Source organism: Carettochelys insculpta, chromosome 33 (genome assembly GCF_033958435.1).
Source record: "Carettochelys insculpta isolate YL-2023 chromosome 33, ASM3395843v1, whole genome shotgun sequence".
Lineage (NCBI taxonomy): Eukaryota > Metazoa > Chordata > Testudines > Carettochelyidae > Carettochelys > Carettochelys insculpta.
In genome coordinates this window covers 1,921,025-1,939,014 of record NC_134169.1, presented here as the reverse complement: position 1 = coordinate 1,939,014, position 17,990 = coordinate 1,921,025, and the positions used below count along the sequence as shown (strand labels likewise).

Genomic DNA, 17,990 nt, shown 5'->3' with positions numbered 1-17,990 from the left:
TATGGAAACTGGAAACACAGAAATGATCCAGGCGCACGGACAGTACAGACAGAATGCCTGTCCACACTGGAGCTGGGGACAGGAGCTGGCTGGCTTATGTCGGTGGACAGCAGCAGTCTGGAGCTGTTTGCTGCCTTTTGACTCTGTGCAGATGAGAAAGGACAACTTGTTTCCATCCACAGTGGAGGGTGGGGAGAAAAGAGGAGCTTTGCAAAGCCATGGGCCAAGTCATCCCTCCCACCCACCCCATATGCTGTGGCTGGAAGCAGCTCCTGTCCCTTTCCTCCCACACACATTACAAACATTGCTGCTGGGCACATTCTGATGGGAACCCTGACAGAAATCTGGGGTGGGCATGTGACCCTGCAGGCTGCGTTCTGCTGGAATCCAACTGAACTTGCTCAAACTTGAGGTATTTTACAGGTGTCCCATATTCAGCAAACGGAAACATGGTCACTCTCTGGAAAGTGCTGCCTTGGATTGTGGAAGAGACTCCTTGACAAGAACCCGACCTTGTCTCTTGCAACAGTGTAAGATCTTCTCCAGCTCTAGCGTGGCTGGGTACAGGCACCTGACCCATTGTCATTACCTCTACAAATACACATCTACATCCTTAGCCGTGCACAGCCTTGCCCTCTGCTTTGGAGCCAAAATCAACAAGCCACAGAACTCTACTGCAAAATCCTGGCCTCCATCTACATAATCTTACAGTCCTTCACCCAGTCCCACTTTCTCCCTCTTCTGCATACAGCACCTCTGACAGCTGTGGAAAGTGGATCATCATTGCAGTGACTCCTCGGTCAGGGCACGGTCACCTCAGCGGTGTTGCCCTTCTGCACAGGAAGGCTGCCAGAACTTGATTGGCCCTGCACCAAAACATGAGGAAGTAGCAAACCAAACCCAACCGACCAACCCGCTCACCTGAGAGGAGGAGTAACAAATAGACAAATAAGGTCTGGCGTATTGGAGCACTTTCTGTTTTGTCACCTGATAGCAGCAGAGTTATTTCCCTGGATGTATCATTCCATAACCCCAGCTGTGAGCAGGCAGGGAACTCAGGGCTCTGACTAGTGCAGCTCTCACTGAGTAGAGGCAGGGAGGTGCCATGGCTGGTTTAAATCTCCGCAGTGTTCTGGTGACAGGGGCCAATCAAGGAATCGGCCTGGAACTCATCAAGCAGCTTCTGGGGAACTCCAACCCACCAGAGTGGGTCTTTGCCACCTGCCAGGACCCAGCAGGGGAGCAAATGCAGGTGAGAACGGGGCAAGGGGGGTGGAGTTAGCAGTAGCTGGAGGGGGAAGCAGAAGCTGCGCAAGGGGCTTCCAGTGTTGCAGCACTTGGGGCTGAGACCCACACACTGGAGCAGGCAATGACTGCAGACCCTGCTCCAGCTCGAAGGTGCACAGTTGCACCCCAAACCCTCTACACCTGGCAGCTCAGGTCCCAGAGCAGTGAGGATGTGGCAGCATTTGGTGAGCCTGGGGCACTGACCCAGGGGCTGTGGACCGTCTTGCCCAGCATAGGTGAATAATGACTATAGCACAGCAATACCCAGTCCCACCAGCCTCCAGGGAGCCTAATTCATGAGTCTGACACCTCCCTTGTCTGCCACTGCCTCAGGCCCTCTGTCTTCTCAGCTCTGCTCTCACACCCAGCCTGGGGAACTGCAGGTTCTGAGTAACTTCTGCGTCATGGCACCAGCTCCTGCCACAGCTGACAAAATCCCCACTCACAACCAACTCCTGAGAACTTGAGACACTCCCAGATCCCAGCGGCTGGGGGGAACCCCCCTTACCTCCCCTGGGGGAACTGACCTCCAAAAGCCTCCTCCCAGTCCCCATGAATGATGGGGAAGTGATTTGTGTCCCAGACTCCATCACACTGAGTTAGACAATGGCACTGGAAATGCTCAGGGGCAATTAGAAGCCTCCTACTGGTACAGAAACCAGGGCAGGTTGTTGTACAAGGAGGCTTGGTGGAGAAAAGCAGTTAAGACATTGACTTGGTTCCCAGGGTCAGTGGGGATCTGGATCCTGCCCAGCATGGCCCTGGGCATGGGCCCAATGTCAATAACCATTTACTTCATTCTTTTTCAGGAATTGCGGAAGCTGGAGGCCAAACATCCTAACCTGGTGATCATTGTGCTGGGTGGGTGCCCGGCCCCAGGCCCAGAGCTGAGGTTCCATCTCCCTGCGGCATGTTCTTCCTGTTCCTATCCCCCTCTGCATCCCCCCTCCCAGGTTCACCCAATCCCAGTGAGGAGAACAGGACCAGAGTCAATAATCGCTGAGAGCCCATTGACACCTTACCCAGCCCCAGAGGAGGCAGGTGTGAGTGGAAATTCTGGCAGGGTTGGTTGGCTCTGGAGAGGCTGGAAAGCCCCAGCACCACCATGTGGCAGGTTCCTCCTGTGAGAGTCACACATGGGCAGCTCTGTCTGGCATTCCCACCTCTGGGATGGAGCCCTGTATGTCCAGCTGGGGACTTCTCTCACCTACAATGCATCACAAGCAATTCTAAATCATCCACTTCCTTTGTCTAAGTGAGATCAATGTCATGCATATGAACTAATCACTAACTCAAGCACATTTCTGCTTTCTGGGCTACTCAGATTGTCCAGGGAACTGATCATAATTGTCTCTCTGAAATAGCTTTTCCTCTTGTTGCTCCAGCACAGCTCCCCGTGCCTGGACCCAGCAGCAGTCCCCAACCCCCACCTCCTTTCCCCAACCCCTCTCCCACCTCTGAGCCCAATGGAAGAAGCCCTCTGGCCCAGGGGGCCGTGCTCTGGTGGGGGTGACATCGGAGAGGGGGAATCATGCTCTTGACCCCCTGCTCTGTCGCTGCAGATGTCACAGACCCAGCCAGCATCAAGGCGGCGGCAGCCAGAGTTGAGACACACCTGAAAGGCTCGGGGCTCAATCTGCTGATAAACAACGCTGGGATAGTGAAGTTGAACACGCTGGAGTCAGAGACACCAGAGGACATGGCCCTGGTGTACGCGACCAACGTGACGGGGCCCTTGCTGGTGAGCCAGGTAAGGGCCCTGACAGAGAGCACATGGACAAATGCACCAGGGTTTGACAGCTCTTGGGCCAGGAGTCCTCCCTTCCCTGGGACTGGGTCACTGGGTCAATGTGGGGCCTTGGCTGGTAGTACCACAGGCTTCAGGTGGATTATAGGACTTGAACCTCTCATAAATGAAGACTCACCCCAGATCCCTGCATGGCCCTGGCTCTGCAGCGCACAGAGCTTCAATCCCTCACTTTTCACACCCAGAGCGTCAGTGCAAGGACAGTGCAATGCACGAGGCCCCAGCTACCTTTCATGAGAAACCTCTGTCTCCCCAACCCTGCCATTGTGTGTAGTGTTAAGTGGCCTCTCTCCATGCCCCCCAGCTGGGGCCCTGCCAGCAGAGGGGCGTCTGTCTCCCCTGGGTCTGAGTGTGGCTGCAGAGTGCATCTGTGAGATGGTCTATGGCTGCCCGGGCTGAGTCTCATGGACACAGGGCCACAGCCAGGAACTGGGGGGCCTGGGAACCGTGAGGACAGAAACGTGTCCTTTCTCCTTGACAAATAGTCCCCGGTGGGGTGAGCAGCAGGAAGGGGCTATCAGGGCTGGTTCCCTCCTTGAACAAAGGCACCGAGTGCTGGCGAGCATCTGCCTAAAGCCCCCGAACCCCCTGGGCAGCTTGTGATACCCACGAGCGGAGGGCTGGGTCCGAACACCGGCAGCTGCCTGGGTGCGCGAGAGGCCGCTGGTGCCTGCTCGACCCACGCCCTGCCCCCGCTCAGCCCCTTCCCCTGATGCCCGACCCACCCTGCACCCCCACTCCCGCTGCATCCCCACCCTGAGGGAATTTGTGAGTCACTTGCACGAGGAGCTGGCGCTAAATCGACAGCCTGAAGAATGAGCTTTCCCCTGGGTTCACTCCAAACCCTCCTCAGCGCCGGGTGCTCAGCAGTGATGCCCCCCAAGTAGGCTCACTGTGGCTGCCGAGCCCTGGTGAACCTGAGAATGGTGGTGCACAAGGGGCTGGGGGGCAGGACAGGCTCGGAGGGCTCCAGGCTGGGTAGGTCCGTCACTGGCCTGCGTGCAGAGAGCAAGGCTGGCGTAGGCCGGGGAGACAGGGCTTGTGTGGCCAGGGGCCGGGGGGCTCAGGCATCTGCTCTGCAGCTGGCACAGGTAAGTCAGCTTCACGCCAAGGGCAGGTGGTGAGGAGGTGCCTCAGAACAGGGGCAAGAGATGTGGGGAGGTTCTGTGCCTCTCCCCCCACACCCCGGCTCCTGGCTGAGCCAGATGCTGGAGCTGGATGGGCAACTCAGACGCTTTGCCCTGCCCAGGGGAGGCAGGTGTGGGAGCAGCACACAGCCTGAGTCCCTGAGCCTCGGGGCTCCTGGCCAGGACACAGGGTGGTCTCCACAGGTATCCACATGACTCTTACCCTGCCCTTTCTCTGGCTTTCAGCCTGGCCTGGGTAAAGCCTCATAGCTGAAGAGCTGCAGCTGAGCCATGTGGGCAGGCGTGGGGAACCGTAGGGACATGAAGGCAGGGACATGAGCTAGGGATCATTGTTGGCTCCTGCATGGGCATGAGGAGGGTCTGCAGCTCCACACACCTGCCTGCCTGGGGCTCCTGCTTCTGGTCTGCCTCGGGGCTGGGTGTCGGGGGAAGAGCGGAGACGCACCCCATTCTGGTGACCTGCCTCATGACTGCATTGCTACTCTGCTGTCCCCACTGCCCAGGCCTTCCTGCCCTTGCTGAAGCAGGCTGCCCAGGGAAGCCCCCAGACAGGGCTGAGCTGCAGCAAGGCGGCCATCGTCAACATCTCCAGCGAGGCTGGCTCCATCCAGAATGTCTGCGACTGGCATAAGGTCCAAATCATCTCCTATCGCTGCAGCAAGGTACAGGGCACACCCAGCAGGGCCTGACTGCTGCTTGGGTTTGCTCCTTCCAGAAATTCATGTCACTCGGTGCATTCCCCATGTTCCCCATCGTACTCCCACCACTCCAGCCTCCAGCACTGTGTTTGGCGGGTCCAGCTCTTCTTCAGCTGCCTGCAATTCCAGTCAGCTTCCCATCAGAGTTCCCATCTGGTGAGAAAGTTTCTGTTGTGCCTGTATCCTGTCAGAGAACTCCCCATGTAGAGATGGGCCAGGGATGGCTCAGCCCCGGTCTAGCCAGTCTTGGCACAGGGAAGGGCCACTGCAGAGCTGTTAATTCTACCCCTCCCAGGGTTGGACTTACCCCATTTCGAGACCATCCCCAGTTCAACTCAAGGGGGCCTGGTAAAACGGAATCCAAAGGAGAATCGATGTCACATTTCCACGTTCCCCTACCCACCCTGATCCTGCATAACCAAGAATTGCCTCAGCACGGCTCTCAGGTGTGTTCACCTCTCACAGCCCACTGGAAGCCTCTCAGCATCAGTGGCTCGTCAAAGTACAGCTACCTCTGCATCTCTGTGTCTTGCTGCCCTTCTTGAGAGATTGCAGCTCACACTATTGTTTTCTTTTCACAGGTGTTTTCTAGAAGCTGAGTGCTTGGGGGGCCATCCAGGAGAAATTCAAATGCAGCCCAGCTGATTAGCAGCGCACCCGCAGCTGGCAGGGTGTGTTTTTACTGGTGGTGCCCACACGCACATGCCTTGGTGTACATACAATTTATTCTGCACATGGAAAGATGAAATTAAAAGGAACGCTGCTCTCAGACCCTTGAACACCTGTGGGAGGGTGGGTCATTTCTTAGAGGGCTCACTTCCTCCCCCACATTCTGCTGTCTCTGCTCATGGCATCTCACCTGCAGGCTGCTCTCAACATGCTCCCCAAGTGCCAGGCCTTAGGGCATGGTGGAGATGGGATCCTGAGTGTCGCTGTCCATCCTGGCTGGGTGCAGACAGACATGGGGAGTTCTGGCTCCATCCAGGTAGGTGCCTCGCTGGGAGAGGCCAGTGGTAGCCAAGTGTTAGGAGCAGATGTTCATTGTAGGGGTAATGGCTGTGCTGGAACCCGTCCTTCTCTCCACCTCCGCCCTGCACGGAGGGATCGTGTCCCACTCAGATGCCCTCAGGGATTCCATGCTGTGCTCTGGGCTTCCAACCTCCTGCTGCCGCTTGCTTGGTTCCTCAAGCTGCTGGCATCCCCGAGTGAAGGTGAGCAGAGCTGCTGCTGCTTTTGCTGTGGGGTTTTTATGGGCACCAGCTCACAGGTACTTGCATGCACTCATGTCTGTGCTCTCCACCCAGTATCTTCATGTACCCCAAAGCCCAACTCCTAGCCTGGACCCTGGACCACTTCTACTGCCCACTCTCCAGCCAAGAGCTAAAACCCACTCCAGCTCCCCAGCCCAGAGCCTGGACTCCCATCCTCACACCCACCCTCCAATCCTGAGCACCTTCCACACCTGCAGCCCAAATCCCTAACTTCCAGCTTTTCCCTAAAGCCCAAACTCCCAGGCAGAGCCCTCACACTGCTGCACCCCAACCCTCTGTCCCAGCCCAGAGCCCCTCCCCCATTCACACCCCTTGACCACACTCCCACAGCATGAATTGTGTTACGTGCACCAGGGTGAAGGTCATGCATCACAACACAGCTGTGTTTTGCACACCCCTCTGCCTTGGGACACACAAGAAAATTCATGCCACTCAGGGGAGGGACAATTCAAGGGAACTCCAGCTGGGCCAAGGGCTCAACTTCGTCCTGTCTCTGGGCCCCTGGGGTCCTGGGATGCTCCCAAAGTCAGCTCCCCCACCTCACTCTGCTTCCCCCCACCCACAGGCCCCAGTGACGGTGGAGGCGAGTGTCAGAGGGATGCTGCACGTGCTCTCCACGCTCTGCGAGAAGGACAATGGAGGCTTTGTGAACTGGGAAGGGAAAGTTCTTCCTTGGTGAGATGCTCCCAGCCCTGCGCCAAGAGCCCTGGGCCAGGCTTTTCCAGTGACCGTGCTGTCAGCTGTGCCTCTGGCCTCAATAAACCCACTGAGCTAACGCAGGGGCCCTGATTGAGCCTGGCCTGGTCTCTCCTGTCCTGGAAGCCACCAGCTGCACCTGGGTGGAGATGCCATGTGACCACTGGTACCTCCCTCCACAGCCAAAGCCCAGAGCTGGTCTGTGAGGCAGGAGCTTTGGGTGTCCAGCTGGGAGAGGGTGGCTGAGAGTGAGGAAAACACCCAGGACCTCACTGCTGCAGGGAAGAGGCCCAGGGAGAGCTGACAGGCAATGACACCCCTTCTCCCGCACTTGTGCAGTATATTGAATTAGCCACCCTGAGTTATCTTGGCCAATGCTACCTAACCTGGGCCAAGAGCCCCTGCCCCCGAGGCAGCGCAGGGGGCACTGGGAGGGGGAGGCCAGGAGCCTCTGGATACACTGGGTGTCTCTCTTCATCAGTCTGTCATACAGGAGGATTGTCTGGGCACAGCTGAGAAAGCCAAACCAGGGCAAATTGCTAACACAGTGTGTCCCGGTGTGGGCCAGGGTGTGCCCCAACTGGGGTGGAGCAGGCCACAAGACCTCCCCAACTCTCAGCCCTGCCTTGTTCTGGGCAGGCAGCAGTCCCCATAGGGCCCAGTCCTCCTTATCTGGGCTGCAGGTGGGCAGAATATGGGCCCTGGCCCTGAGGCAGGATTGGCCACATCCCACTTAGGCAGTCAAGGTGTAAGCCACAGACCTAGGTCAGGGCAGGGTCACAGTTGATTAGTCAGGCTCAACCCCTTCAGCAGGGCAGGGCACACACAGTCTGTGTAGCAGCCCTGGATCTGGGGCAGGGCTGGGCCACCTTTAATCAGGCTCAGCACCTTGTTAGCAGCTTGTGAGCAGCCACGGCTAACCTGCCTTTGCTTTGAAGTAGCCCAGGCACTTTGAAGTACCGGCGGGTTACTCACTGTGACAGACAAGCTGGCACTTCCAAGTTTGTAGCTTCAAAGTTGCGCGGGGGGGTGCGGGGAGGAGAGAGAATTAGCTTAATGAAGTGCTGCATTTGCATTACAGCACTTCATTAGTAATCTCCCAACACCCTATTTCCCATGCTCCCTTCCAAGATGGGAGCCAGTGCAGACACAGCCTGAGATACCCGGGCAGGTTACTGAACGAATTTAGAAATAGTGGATGGCTTTTTTTGAGGTCTTTAAACCTCATTCTACTAGGAATAGTGCCTATTCCAAAAGAGAGAATGGGGCTGTATGGACAGATAACTGGGGCTCTTTCAAAGAATAGTTTATTCCGAAATAATGCTGCTGTATCGCCATAGCGCCAGTGTGCTTCAAGGGCTCTAATCTGAACTAGGCTGTCTTGTGTGGGGACGTGCTGTTTTCCAATAGGTTTTGTTTATTCTGGGCCTTCCTTGGTGCGTGAAGGCGTTATTATCAAATGGCTTATTTGGGAGGAATAATTCTGAAATAAGCTGTTCTGAAATAACTCTGTAGTGCAGACAAACCTGGAAAACCTCTGCCCTGGGGAATAACAGCGGTGGTGAACTGGCAATGTGTAAAGACAAATTCCTGATTACAACCAGTCACAGTGTGGGATTATTTTGGGTGTGTGGACACTACAGAGTTTATATATATATATATATATATATATATATATATATATATATATATATATATATATACGTATGAGGATACACATGTCACGGAAGTGTAAGGGACCTCAGGAGGTCATTAAATCCAGTCCTCTGCCCTCCTGGCAGGACCTAACACCTTCCCTGACAGGCATTATTTTTTTTTATCTCTATATAGGGCTTGTCTACACTACCTCTCCCTCCCTACTTGGAAGGGAGCATGGTACGTAGGGTGTAGGGAGATTGTTAATGAAGTGCTGTGCTGCACAGGCAGCGCTTCGTTAAGCTAATTCCCCCCCACCAGCAACTCTTTAGTGTCGGCTGGTGTGTAGCTGGGGCTCACCTGCCCGTACTTTGCACTGCCTGGGGTACCCCAAAGTCCCCTGAGTCCTCAAAGTTTGGAGGAGTTTAACACTTTGGAGTTGCCGGGGGCGGGGGAGAATTAGCTGAATGAAGTGCTGCGTATGCAGCACAGCACTTCATTGATGACGTCCTCACGCCCTGCTTACCAGCCTCCCTTTGAAGGAGGGCAGGGTTGTAGACAGACCCATTTGCCCCAGACTCCTAAATGGCTCCCCTCAAGGGCTGAGCTCACCCCCCTGGGTTGAACAGGCCAATGCTCAAAGCACTGAGCTCGCCGGCCTGCAGAGCAGGACCTTGGAAATGAGCAACAGGCAGCTGCAGGGCCCCTGGCCACTGAATGAGATTTCCTCCCCTCCCCCACCAGCCTGGCCTCCCCTTTCAGACTCTCTCACCCATCCCCCACTGCTCTGAGCCCAGCTGGGGGTTCCCCCAGCCCCGGCTGCCCCTTGCCAGCTGTCCTGGGCCCCGCAGTGGGTCCCCTCAGATCCTGTCTCTCCCACCCCTCCCCAGTGCCCTGATCCCCTTGTCCCCTCTGACCCTGCCGACCCCCCCCCACTGCCTTTTTCCCCTCCTCCCTCAGCCACAAGCCCTGGTCAGGTTCCCCTTCACACCTGCCACCCGTCCCCCGCTGGCACCCGGCCTCCCCCTCCCTCTGCACTGTTTGTCACCCACTGAGGTCTTGGGCCCTGCCACAGGCTGTGTCAGAACAGAGACAGCCCGTGGGTGCAGCCCCTGCCTGGGGGGATCCTGCGTCTCTGTCTTCACGTGCCGCTTCTTCCAGAAGTGGCGTAATAATGAGCTGTCCAGGAGATGCGAATGAGGCATGGATGGAAAAGTTCTGTACCTCATTAGCACATGGGCGCGTTATGTGGAGCCCAGAAGAAGCTCTTCCAGACTCCAAAACACACGTTCAGACGCGCGGCCCACGGGGATCTTACAGAAGGAAACGCTCCCTCCAGAAGCCCCTTCTGTATTTGATCATCTCTCCCATGAGCTTATCATTTCCAGGGCTTTTGTTTTCTTTAGTCGTCTCTCTGCTCTTTCTGCTTCCTCCTGCTAAACACCAGATGAAGCTCTGCTATGTGAACACACCTGACTCCCTGCCAGCCCCAACTCCTGGGCCTGCCCAGCTTTGATGGAGTTTGGATCTTGTAATGCATGGGAGCAAGCTGAGCTTGTTCTGGGTGGAGTCACATGGACCAGGCAGGTAAAGAGTGGTGAAGGACTGAGCCCAGCCACACCAGCCCCCTGAGCTTGTGAATCTCACTCCAACCAGGAGGGAGTGTGGGGAAGTCCTTGGCAAGATGAAGTCAGGTGCAGCTGGTGTGTGGGGCTGTTTGGTTTTAATTTTGTCTAAAATTGTGAGAAGTGACGTTCGCTTTTTGTCAGAAGCCGGGTTTGTTTTGCAAGGCCAAGTGTTGCTCAGGGAGCAAGAAGTCTTGAGTTGAACTCCCTGATGCTCCCCACAAAGAGTGTGTTTGTTGCTCTCCCTGACCTTGCATTGCGTATATTTTTCTTACACACAGTGTGGTTTGTGATCTGTCCTGAGTGTGTAGTTGGTTTCTTGCTCCAAAGCTGTGAGGAGAGCTTGGAAATGACCTTGGAAAGGTGAAGTTAAGTGTAGGATTTATCAGAGCACTTGGGGTTTATTGAAACCTGATTCTGTGGAAAGCCCAGTGCTTAATTTTTCAAGCAGGGCTTGTTGGTCTAGGGGTATGATTCTCCCTTCGGGTGGGAGAGGTCCTGGGTTCAACTCCCAGACAAGCCCTTGTTCTATTGTTGTGTAATAGCTGATCCAGACAGTTTCAGGGTTCTTGTCCTCTTGTGTGATTTTCCTCTGTTCATTTGCTCAGTGAAATGCAACAGCCACTTGTTTCTGGATGGCTCAGCTCGAGCATCAGCTCTGTCAAGAGATGGTCCTGCCAGTGACTACACCCCTCCTGTTCACTGTGGCAGCCCCTCTGGGTGGTAGAAACTGCCACTGTCTGGCTTCTGACTCCCCTTTTGTCTGGATGAGACCCCTCGGGGTCTTCTCCCCAGGACGGGCTGGAAGGACTGTCTCTGGCTGCTGTACTGTCGCTTCTGTGAGAAGCTGGGCATCTGTTGCCTAATAAACCTCCTGTTGTACCTGCTGAGTGAGTGTCACTCCTGCCAGTGGACGGGGTGCAGTGCAGGGGGACCCCTGAACCCCATCACACGCTCTCATGAAGTGTATTGAATCAGCCACCCCGAGCTATCCCGGCCAATGCAACCTAACCTGGGCTGAGAATCCCCTGCCCCCAGGGCAGCCCACAGGGCACGAGGATGGGGAGGCCAGGAGCCTCTGGATACACTGGGGCTCTCTCTTCATGAGTCTGTCATACAGGAGGATTCTCTGGGCACAGCTGAGAGAGCCAAAGCAGGGCAAATTGCTTAAAACTGATTGCAGAGGTGTGGGCCAGGGGTGTGCCCCATCTGGGGTGGAGCAGGCCTGCCTGGTTCTGGGCAGGCAGCTGTCTCCAAAGGGCCCAGTCCTCCTTAACGGGGCTGCAGGTGGGCAGAATATGGACCCTGGCCCTGGGACAGGATTGGCCACATCCCACATAGGCAGTCAAGGTGTAAGGGCAGGGCCACAGTTCATTAGTCAGGCTCAACCCCTACATCAGGGGAGGGCACACACAGTCTGTGTAGCAGCCCTGGCTCTGGGGCAGGGCTGGGCCATCTTTAATCAGGCTCAGCACCTTGTTAGCAGCTTGTGTGCAGCCACGGCTAAGCTGCCATTGCTTTGAAGTAGCCCAGGCACTTTGAAGTACCGGCAGGTTAGCCACTGCGAGAGACAAGCTGGCACTTCCAAGTTTGCAGCTTAAAAGTTGTCCGTGGGGCTGGGGGGAGAGAATTATCTTAATGAAGTGCTGCATATGCATCACAGCGCTTCGTTAGTAATCTCCCAACACCCTATTTCCCATGCTCCCTTCCAAGATGGGAGCCAGTGCAGACACAGCCTGAGACAGCCGGGCAGGTTACTGAACTAATTTAGAAATAGTGGATGGCTTTTTTTGAGGTCTTTAAACCTCATTCTACGAGAAATAGTGCCTATTCCAAGAGAGAGAATAGGGGCTGTATGGACAGGTAAGTGGGGCTCTTTCAAAGAATAGTTTATTCCAAAATAATGCTGCTGTATCGCCATAGCGCCAGTGTGCTTCAAGGGCTCTAATCTGAACTAGGCTGTCTTGTGTGTGGACTTGTTGTTTTCCAATAGGTTTTGTTTATGCCGGGGCTTCCTTGGCGTGTGAAGGGGTTCTTAAAAAATGGCTTATTTGGGAGGAATAATTCTGAAATAAGCTATTCTGAAATAACTCTGTAGTGCAAGCAAAGCTGGAAAACCTCTGCCCTGGGGAACAACAGCGGTGGTGAACTGGCAATGTGTAAAGACAAATTCCTGATTACAACCAGTCACAGTGTGGGATTATTTAGGGTGTGTCGACACTACAGAGTTTATATATATATATATATACATATATATGGATGAGGATACACGTGTGCCCTGGTATGGTCTGTATGGCTGTCTGCAGTCCAGGCATGGGCATGGTCCTCCCCTCCTCTTGCCTGACTCTCAGCTGCTCCATGGCTTTTAAGTCTCTCCTTGGAGCTGTGAGCACCAGCTGCTCCCTGCACCAGGTGCCTAGAGGAGGGAAGGCGACTGGGCTCCAGCCTGGGGACCTTCCTTCCTCCCACTTTCCCTGACTTTGGATTCTGGCCCTGCTCCTCCTTCCCTTTAGTGCCATGGGGGGCAAGGGGCAAAGGAACCCCCCACCCTCACCCCCCTTTTGGACATAAATTCATGTTTTGCTTTATTTGTAAGGAAGTTTGGTAAAAAGTTAAACCTCTTAATCTGTTTAATTATTTTTGTTTTTATTACTAATAACTCCTTTCATACCAATTTTTACAACCCCCCTTCTCTGAGAGACCTAATACTGTAATGTGAATAATTTAGTATTTGAGGTATTTGGAAGCAAAAAACAAAATGCATTTGTCATCGGGGTGGTTGGCTGGTGGCCCAGGAAAAGGTTTGTGTTGAGCAGGCTGGGCCAGGAGTCAGAAAGTTCAACTTTCACTGAGTCAGCAAGTTTCAGGGCTCTGAAGAGACAAAGAGGCCATGTCGACATGAGCTCAAAACTTTGAAATAGCCATGCAAATGGCCATTTCAAAGTTTACTAAGGAAGTGCTGAAATACATATTCAGCACCTCATTAGAATGCCAACAGCTGCGACACTTCAAAATTGACACGGCTCCCCGCCATGGGGCTCGTCCAAATGGGGCTCCTTTTCAAAAGGACCCCGGCCAGTTCAATATCCCCTTATTCTCATCTGCTGTTTGGAATCAGGGGATTTCGAAGTAGCCGGGGTCCTCTTGAAAAGAAGCCCTGTCTGGATGAGCCGTGTGGCGGTGAGCTGTGCCAATTTCGAAGTTCCACGGCTGCCAGCATTCTAATGAGGTGCTGAATACATATTTCATGACTTCATTGGGGAACTTCGAAATGGACATTTGCATACACATTTCAAAGTTTTGGGCAAGTGTAGACACAGCCAGACAGGGGAGGTGACCAGCCCCTGGGTGGGTGCTGTGGAACAGCCAGCACCAGACGGTCACCAGGTTCAAAGAGAAACTTGTATGTGAATCACAGGGCTTTCTCTTTTGTCTTTGTCAGGATGGCCGAGTGGTCTAAGGCGCCAGACTTAAGATGATATCTTCTCAGTAATCTGGTCTCTGTAGAGAGACGGGGGTTTAAATCCCACTCCTGACACATACTCTCTCTTTAGCCTTGTTTTGGCTGAGGGGTTCAGCAACAGTGGAGGTAGGTGAGTCAACGTTGTGCCCTTGGAGCCAGCGAAGCTAAAAGCATCTTGGGGGGGCCTTGGCAGGAGAGTTTCTTGCAGAACCAGAGACTTTGTTATCCCCCTCTTGATTCAGAACTGGTGAGGCCACAGCTGAGGCTCACCTACACTAGCCACCTGCTGGAAAAGGGGCATGGAAATGAGTCAGATCTGTGAATTGCAATGAGGTGCTGTATTGCACACGCAGCACTCAGGCTCACCAACCTCTGGTTCCAGGCCAGCCTACACACCTACGCACCCCATGCCTGGCCCTGCTGCGTTCCAGCTCCTCTGCTGGGCAGACTCCAAGCACAACCTAACGGTGTAAGGGTGGGGTGGGATGGTTTAATTATCCCCCATAGAGTCCAGCCTGTCCCCTGTGTCAGCCCCACAGTACCACACTCACCCCAGCTGAGCAGGGACTCAAACACACCGGGGGGATCTGGTGCTTCAACCAGGCACAGGCAAAAGGGCGGTTGTGACTCAGCTGCAGACAGGGAGATGGCCAGTTTCTTGTAAGGAAAGGGTCCGCCCCCACAGCTGACTCAGGGGCTGTGGTCTCTCCCAGCTGCTGGGCTGGGCTGGGCAGTGCAGAGCTGGGGAAGGGGCAGATAATTGCCGTAGGAGAGTGAATGTCACACTCCCCACTCTGCCTCTGACAGCAACAGGTCAGTCTGCAGCACCAGCCACAGGACCTCCTGTATCTCCAACCAGAGAGGACATTTCTGGGGCCCCAATGCATTACAGAAACGTTGGTGAACCAGCCCAAGCAGAGACCCAGCTGCAGGGGGACCAATTCAGCAGGCAGGAGGGAGAAGCCCTCACGCAGGGGCAGCTGGGGAGAAAGAAGCCCAGCCCTGACAGAGATTTATCATAAACCACACAAAGCTCCCCCTGAGAGCTGAGCTCAGAGTGCTGAGTGCCAATCATTGCACCATGGAACCTGCAGTTTAAGCCCTTTCTGAGCACCTCTGACTCTTGGCAGGCTGCTCCCCTGCACTCCTTGCCCCCCTCCTGCTCTTTCACCTCTCAGGACACTGCTTCCTGCTCCACTTCCCCTGCTCTCCTCGTCAGACGTCCATCTCCGCCCCTCTCGCTGCAACTCCAGAGTGAGGAGGCAGCTTCATTTTTCTCTGAAAGTGACCACGCTGGAGAGAACTGGTGGAGAAGGAGAGACTGGAAAGGCTGGTGGTGATTGTAGAGGAGGATGTGGGTGGGGGAGGACACCACAGCCCTGGCTGTGAACTCACAGAGTAATCAACATCCTCTCTACATGCACTTAAAGCTTCACAGATACACAGGCCTGAACGTGATACATTTCATTAACCAGGGACAAGCACCTCTTCATAGGTATTAGGCCCAATATTGCTCATGTCACTATCTACTGCCAGCTAAGGGCAGGTTTGCAAGATTTATGTGTGTCAACACTAGCAATTGTTGAGGCTTCAGCTCCGTTTAAAGAAATCCCATAGAATAGAACACCAGAGTGTGTCAGAAACAAGGAGATCAATAACCGTCTTTTAAAGGGAGTGCTTGGATTTGAACCAAGGGCCTCTTGATCTGCAGTCAAATGCTCTACCACTGAGCTACACTCCCTTGCCCAAGCCCCCTTTTGAGTCATTGATCTTGAGTATCCTGCAGAACAAACTGTTTTCCCACCTCCTTTCCCTCCCTGAACCCAGAGTGGTTTCACAAACGCGCAGACGGGGTTTGATGAAACTTTATTTCTCCCTGTGCATGTTACAGCTTGTCCCCTGCTGACCTGGCTTCTCCTACTCAGAGTTACAGCCCCTCAGGGGGGCAGATTACCGGCATACATGGGACAGTTCTCTCCCAGCCACTTGAAGCAACATCAGTGGTTACAAAGAACGAGGAAAAAACCTACTGCAGGACACCCACCAATCAATCAGATATAGTTGGGTTTGCGGTCAGTGTCAGTCACTTCTCTACCTGGCACATGTGGTGACCCAGCAACCTGGTTCCCTGAGGTGCTGGACAACAGAGCTTTTACAGTGCTAACATGTCAGCCCTCGTGACAATATGAGCGCACTGTTTTCAGTAAGAAGGTGCTGGGATGCATTGAACATGCCCGTACCAGTGACATTTAATCCGTTTGGGGTTCAATACTTTCACAGTGTCACACACCTTTTAAACTGCTCTGGCAGCACAATTTCCAATGATCCCTTTCCCAGTCATATAGTCAGAGGCACGTTGCTGCTAGGAAAGCTGGAGCGTCCTCTGCATAATAACAAACCTCTCACCATTTTCCAGTGATAGAGAGCCTGGCTCAGTGGTGGAACACTTGACTGCAGATGAAGCTATCCCAGGTGCCCCTGTTTGGATGGTTTTCTTAATGGAAATCCATTTTCACCCCTGGCTCCAGTATGTTTTGGGGTTGCACTGGATGCTTGACATGGATTTAAACACTTCACACTTTCCTCTGCAAATGTGCGAAAACTGAGCAAACCCGTCCCTCAGCTGCCTCAGTTCCCAGCCTCTGAGGCTCAGGTTTCTGTTCCCATCCGTCACACAAAGGTGCAGTACGATGCACATGTGCAAGGCTCTGCTTGCCATGGGCTGCACTGGGCAGGAGAACCAGACCCACAGGTGGGGGACTCAGGAGTGTGACACAGAAATGCCCTTGGTGCAGGCTGACACACCTAGGCCGTGTCTCACTCAGCCAGCAGCAACAGGGACTGAACCAGGCCCAGGAACAAGCCTGTGGTTCTGAGCAGTAAATAGTCACCAGGCAGGGGGCAGAGCTGGGCAGAGGGCCAGGCAGAGTCCTCCCACAGAGGGAGCTGCAGAAAGGACCAATGCAGCAGAGAAACAAAGAAACATAACTGCCGAGTCTCACACATTGGCTCAGAGCTACCGAAGCAAGAGACGAGTGAGCCAGGCTGATGCCAGCCCCACAGCCATGGGTCAGTAATTCGCCCTGAGACTGAAGGGGTGAGAGGTCCAGTGAGTGACTCCTTCCCCCAAAAGGCTCATTTGTGAGTTTACCTCTGGGCACCCAGAGGGAACAGACCCCTTGGGGCACAGCCCATGCACAGCACAGTTTAGTAAGCATGAAAGGAAGCACAAAAATCTACCCCACGAGCCCCAGTTTGAACTCTTATTGCCAGAGACAACGACATCTCCACTGCGGCTGCTCCCAGAACATGGAGCATCCACCAAAATGCTCGCAAGTGGCAGACTTGTGCGGTTGACACAACCAGCCCTGTTGCATGTATCTCACCTGCCCAAGTAGCTCAGCAAATCTGTGTGACCAGGCAGGTGACAGGCACAGAAACACAGAGGATGCCAAGAACAGTAACAGCAGGTTACTGCCAGTCACCAGCACCCCTGGACAGAGGCATTTGGAATTCTTTTGGTGATACCAACAGTGACACCCAGCAACCCCCCACCCTCCAGGCTGACCCCTGCACAGCCCTCTGGGCATCGTAGAGCCTATTTGTCCATTGCAGCCAGGAGAACAAGCAAAGGTGAGCTAAAAGGTACCGCAGGACTTGAACCCCTCATGGGAGCATTAGGAGACTCCCAATAACCAGTTCATCTCACCAGCCTCGGTGGAAAGGAGCCATGGGCAGCTGCAGAGAGTTTGTGGTCTCTGGAATGAGCTGTGCGGGTCAGGACATTTGCTTATTCTGAGGGTCATGCGCTCCAGGGGTAGAACATTTACTAGTGCTCGTGGGTGAGTGCCCAGGGCTGGGGCTGGGAAGTGGCCATGTCAGTGTCTCACTCAGGTCAATGCTGGAAGGGAGTTTAGCTGGTGAAAACAGCCCAGGGGCAGGGAAGTGTTTCCCTGGACTCTCCAGCATTTCAGTGGGTCTGGCTGCTTTGGGGCTGGAACACTGACCTCTCCTGCCGCAGTCGTTACCCCAAAGGGGCTTGGGGGTTCCAGTCTCAGACACAGCACACAAAGCCGGGCTCAGCAGCACTGCAAGAGCCACCCCACAGTGTGGCAGCCGCCATGTGCAGTTTGACCTGAAAGCCCAGAGCTCCTCCTTTCCCAGAAGGACAGGAGTGTCCAGGGGGCCTGAAGCACTGGCCTGTCACCAGCATGTGAACCTTCAGAACATCCATTGTGGGTCAGAACAAAGGTCCCTCCAGCCCCATGTCCTGTCAGGGCCAACACCAGGGGCTGCAGAAGGTAGCAGCCTGGCACCCCTGGGTGCTGAACCCAGCAGCTCCTGTGTGCTCCATTCAGCT

The 17,990-nt window shown here is 54.5% G+C and overlaps 1 protein-coding gene and 3 non-coding genes across 4 annotated transcripts; 3 read left to right on the top strand and 1 right to left on the bottom strand.

The window, feature by feature from the left end:
• Positions 1 to 1,105: 1,105 nt before the first annotated feature.
• Positions 1,106 to 6,890, top strand: LOC142005132 (C-signal-like). The gene is made up of 6 exons (XM_074982821.1): positions 1,106 to 1,252; positions 2,097 to 2,148; positions 2,850 to 3,037; positions 4,746 to 4,904; positions 5,806 to 5,925; positions 6,777 to 6,890. Exons 1-6 carry the CDS (start codon positions 1,106 to 1,108, stop codon positions 6,888 to 6,890), a joined length of 780 nt encoding a protein of 259 aa, XP_074838922.1.
• Positions 6,891 to 10,618: 3,728 nt separating this feature from the next.
• TRNAP-CGG (transfer RNA proline (anticodon CGG)) lies at positions 10,619 to 10,690 on the top strand. Its single transcript has one exon. It is a non-coding gene; the product is annotated as a tRNA-Pro (tRNA).
• Positions 10,691 to 13,604: 2,914 nt separating this feature from the next.
• On the top strand, positions 13,605 to 13,705 carry TRNAL-UAA (transfer RNA leucine (anticodon UAA)). Its single transcript is given in 2 exon segments — positions 13,605 to 13,642; positions 13,660 to 13,705. It is a non-coding gene; the product is annotated as a tRNA-Leu (tRNA).
• A 1,594-nt stretch (positions 13,706 to 15,299) lies between these two features.
• Positions 15,300 to 15,371, bottom strand: TRNAC-GCA (transfer RNA cysteine (anticodon GCA)). The gene has a single exon. It is a non-coding gene; the product is annotated as a tRNA-Cys (tRNA).
• Between the last annotated feature and the right edge of the window lie 2,619 nt (positions 15,372 to 17,990).

Excerpts from the sequence above, each read along its gene's own strand:
- LOC142005132 (XM_074982821.1), top strand. The coding sequence starts at position 1,106 with ATGGCTGGTTTAAATCTCCGCAGTGTTCTGGTGACAGGGGCCAATCAA. Across the intron at positions 1,253-2,096 it reads CAGCAGGGGAGCAAATGCAG|GAATTGCGGAAGCTGGAGGC; the intron begins GTGAGAACGGGG and ends ATTCTTTTTCAG. Across the intron at positions 4,905-5,805 it reads TCTCCTATCGCTGCAGCAAG|GCTGCTCTCAACATGCTCCC; the intron begins GTACAGGGCACA and ends TCTCACCTGCAG.